The sequence below is a fragment of the Mizuhopecten yessoensis genome, unplaced genomic scaffold (assembly GCF_002113885.1).
Source record: "Mizuhopecten yessoensis strain PY_sf001 unplaced genomic scaffold, ASM211388v2 scaffold716333, whole genome shotgun sequence".
NCBI lineage: Eukaryota > Metazoa > Mollusca > Bivalvia > Pectinida > Pectinidae > Mizuhopecten > Mizuhopecten yessoensis.
Window position 1 is genome coordinate 280,340 of NW_018480064.1, and position 1,861 is coordinate 282,200.

The window sequence follows — 1,861 nt, forward strand, 5'->3', positions numbered from 1 at the left end:
TTTTTGTTGACCTTTGTCCATGGAAGGTCCCTGCAAAATTTCATTGAAATTGGTTCAGGGGTTTTGGAGAAGAAGTCGAAAATGTAAATTGTTTACGGACGCACGACGGACGACGGACGACGACGGACAAAAGGCGATAGCAATAGGTCACTTGAGACTTTGTCTCAGGTGACCTAATAAAAATCTTCAAATCTTTTTCGGTATGGTAATCCTTTTGAGAGCAAGATAATGAGATTATCATGCACAGTATCAAGTCCTTTCAAAGTCATTTTTCCAAGTTCAGCATCTTGGAGTCAATCCTGAGAATTCCTTTTAGTGGAGTCAACACTTTGGCAGGTTCATTTGCACTGACTGGTATGAAGTGATATCTTGTCTGAGGCTATGTTTCTCTTGCTAAGATATGTTTTCAGTTTTCAAAATTTCTTCATTTTTTCAGGAAGCCTACCTCAAGTACCTTGAATGCATCTTTCGCATCACCACTAAGTTACTACAGAATGTCAAGTCTGATGGTAAGTACGTGAAACTGGTGTATTTTGTAAAATCATTCATTTGTGAATTCTAGGTTGAAATATTTTTCATGTCTGTTAAATTTTGTGTGACTGACCCCAGTTCTTAGTTCAACATAAATTAATATAAAACAAATGTTAGAAAGAAGTACAGCTTGATTTAATCTTTGATATGTAAGTTGCATCTTTGCTGAAAACCAAAATTATGAAACTTTTTTTTTTTTAACTAGGTGGGCAGGTTCATATCACTAAGGAAGTGGTACGATTTGTACGCCTTGGCAACCAGTGCATGGAGCGAACTGTGGCCATTGTCAACCAGTTCACTTCAGGTAGGTCACTTTTCTTTTACATGTAACATTCTGTTGTGTAGTCTCAAAGTAAAAGAAAATTGGATGACATTCCTGAGCTTGAACATTTTCGCCAATAGCAAGCAGAGGTTCACAATTTTTTCTCTTCAGTAGCCGGGGTCACAAGGTGGAAGTGCTGCAAGGGCCATAGGCCAAATATTATGTTAAAATAAAGTTGAGATGCTGTGAGTTTTGAACACTGATTGTCAATTCTTTACCCCATTAATGAATGACATTCTACTTGGTCTTTGGTTGATATTAAAAGGAGCCCAGTGAGCTACATAGACTTTTGGCAGTGTAGGCTGCTGTACTTCTGTCGAACCCGGATTCTGTTATAGATTTTTTAAAAATTGTTTTAGTTTATTGTAATTTACTCTTTGTAAATACATACGAAGGTTATATAAAGAAATAATTTCTTTTTGCATAAAACTAAGGTTATATTCTAATTCGCTTCCCTCAAACGAACATAAATTATTTATCATATAAAACTCCAACTCTTTACCGGGAGTTCGTCCGCCTAGCAACGAGGACGTACATATTTATTCAGGTAAAATTACATGGAAATCGGAAAATGGATCCGTAATCCCAGTGCTGTGCGGGAATTGCTGGCCACTTCGTCTTGTCCTTCATGCTCCAAAATAGCTGTACACAAATCAGGTTGTTTCATTCCCCATGTGAAAGGATTGCTGGAAATATAATGTAACAGCCACCCAAAAACTGAACAAGTACTAACAAGAATGGGCGGGTGGGCGGGAAGTCCGGACTGATCAACAGCTAGGCGAACACAGACACCTGTACGTGTCGCTACTGTCCCAAGCATACCTGTCCCACGTGCACTAGTAGCTGCACGTGCGAGACAAGACACGGACATCCCGTCCACTCGTTTACATAACAATGATAAATATATTTATATTCTAATTCGCTTCCCTCAAACGAACATAAATTATTTATCATATAAAACTCCAACTCTTTACCGGGAGTTCGTCCGCCTAGCAACGAGGACGTACA

At 38.6% G+C, this 1,861-nt stretch overlaps 1 protein-coding gene across 1 annotated transcript in view; it reads left to right on the plus strand.

Annotated features, from left to right (window-relative positions):
• The window catches only part of LOC110443234 (VPS9 domain-containing protein 1-like), a 51,850-nt gene that overhangs the window by 4,219 nt on the left and 45,770 nt on the right, over nt 1-1,861 (plus strand). Inside the window, exons 2-3 of the mRNA XM_021487321.1 lie at nt 437-509; nt 737-835. Coding sequence (XP_021342996.1) covers nt 437-509; nt 737-835 — 172 coding nt within the window. The remainder of the gene's footprint in view (nt 1-436; nt 510-736; nt 836-1,861) is intronic.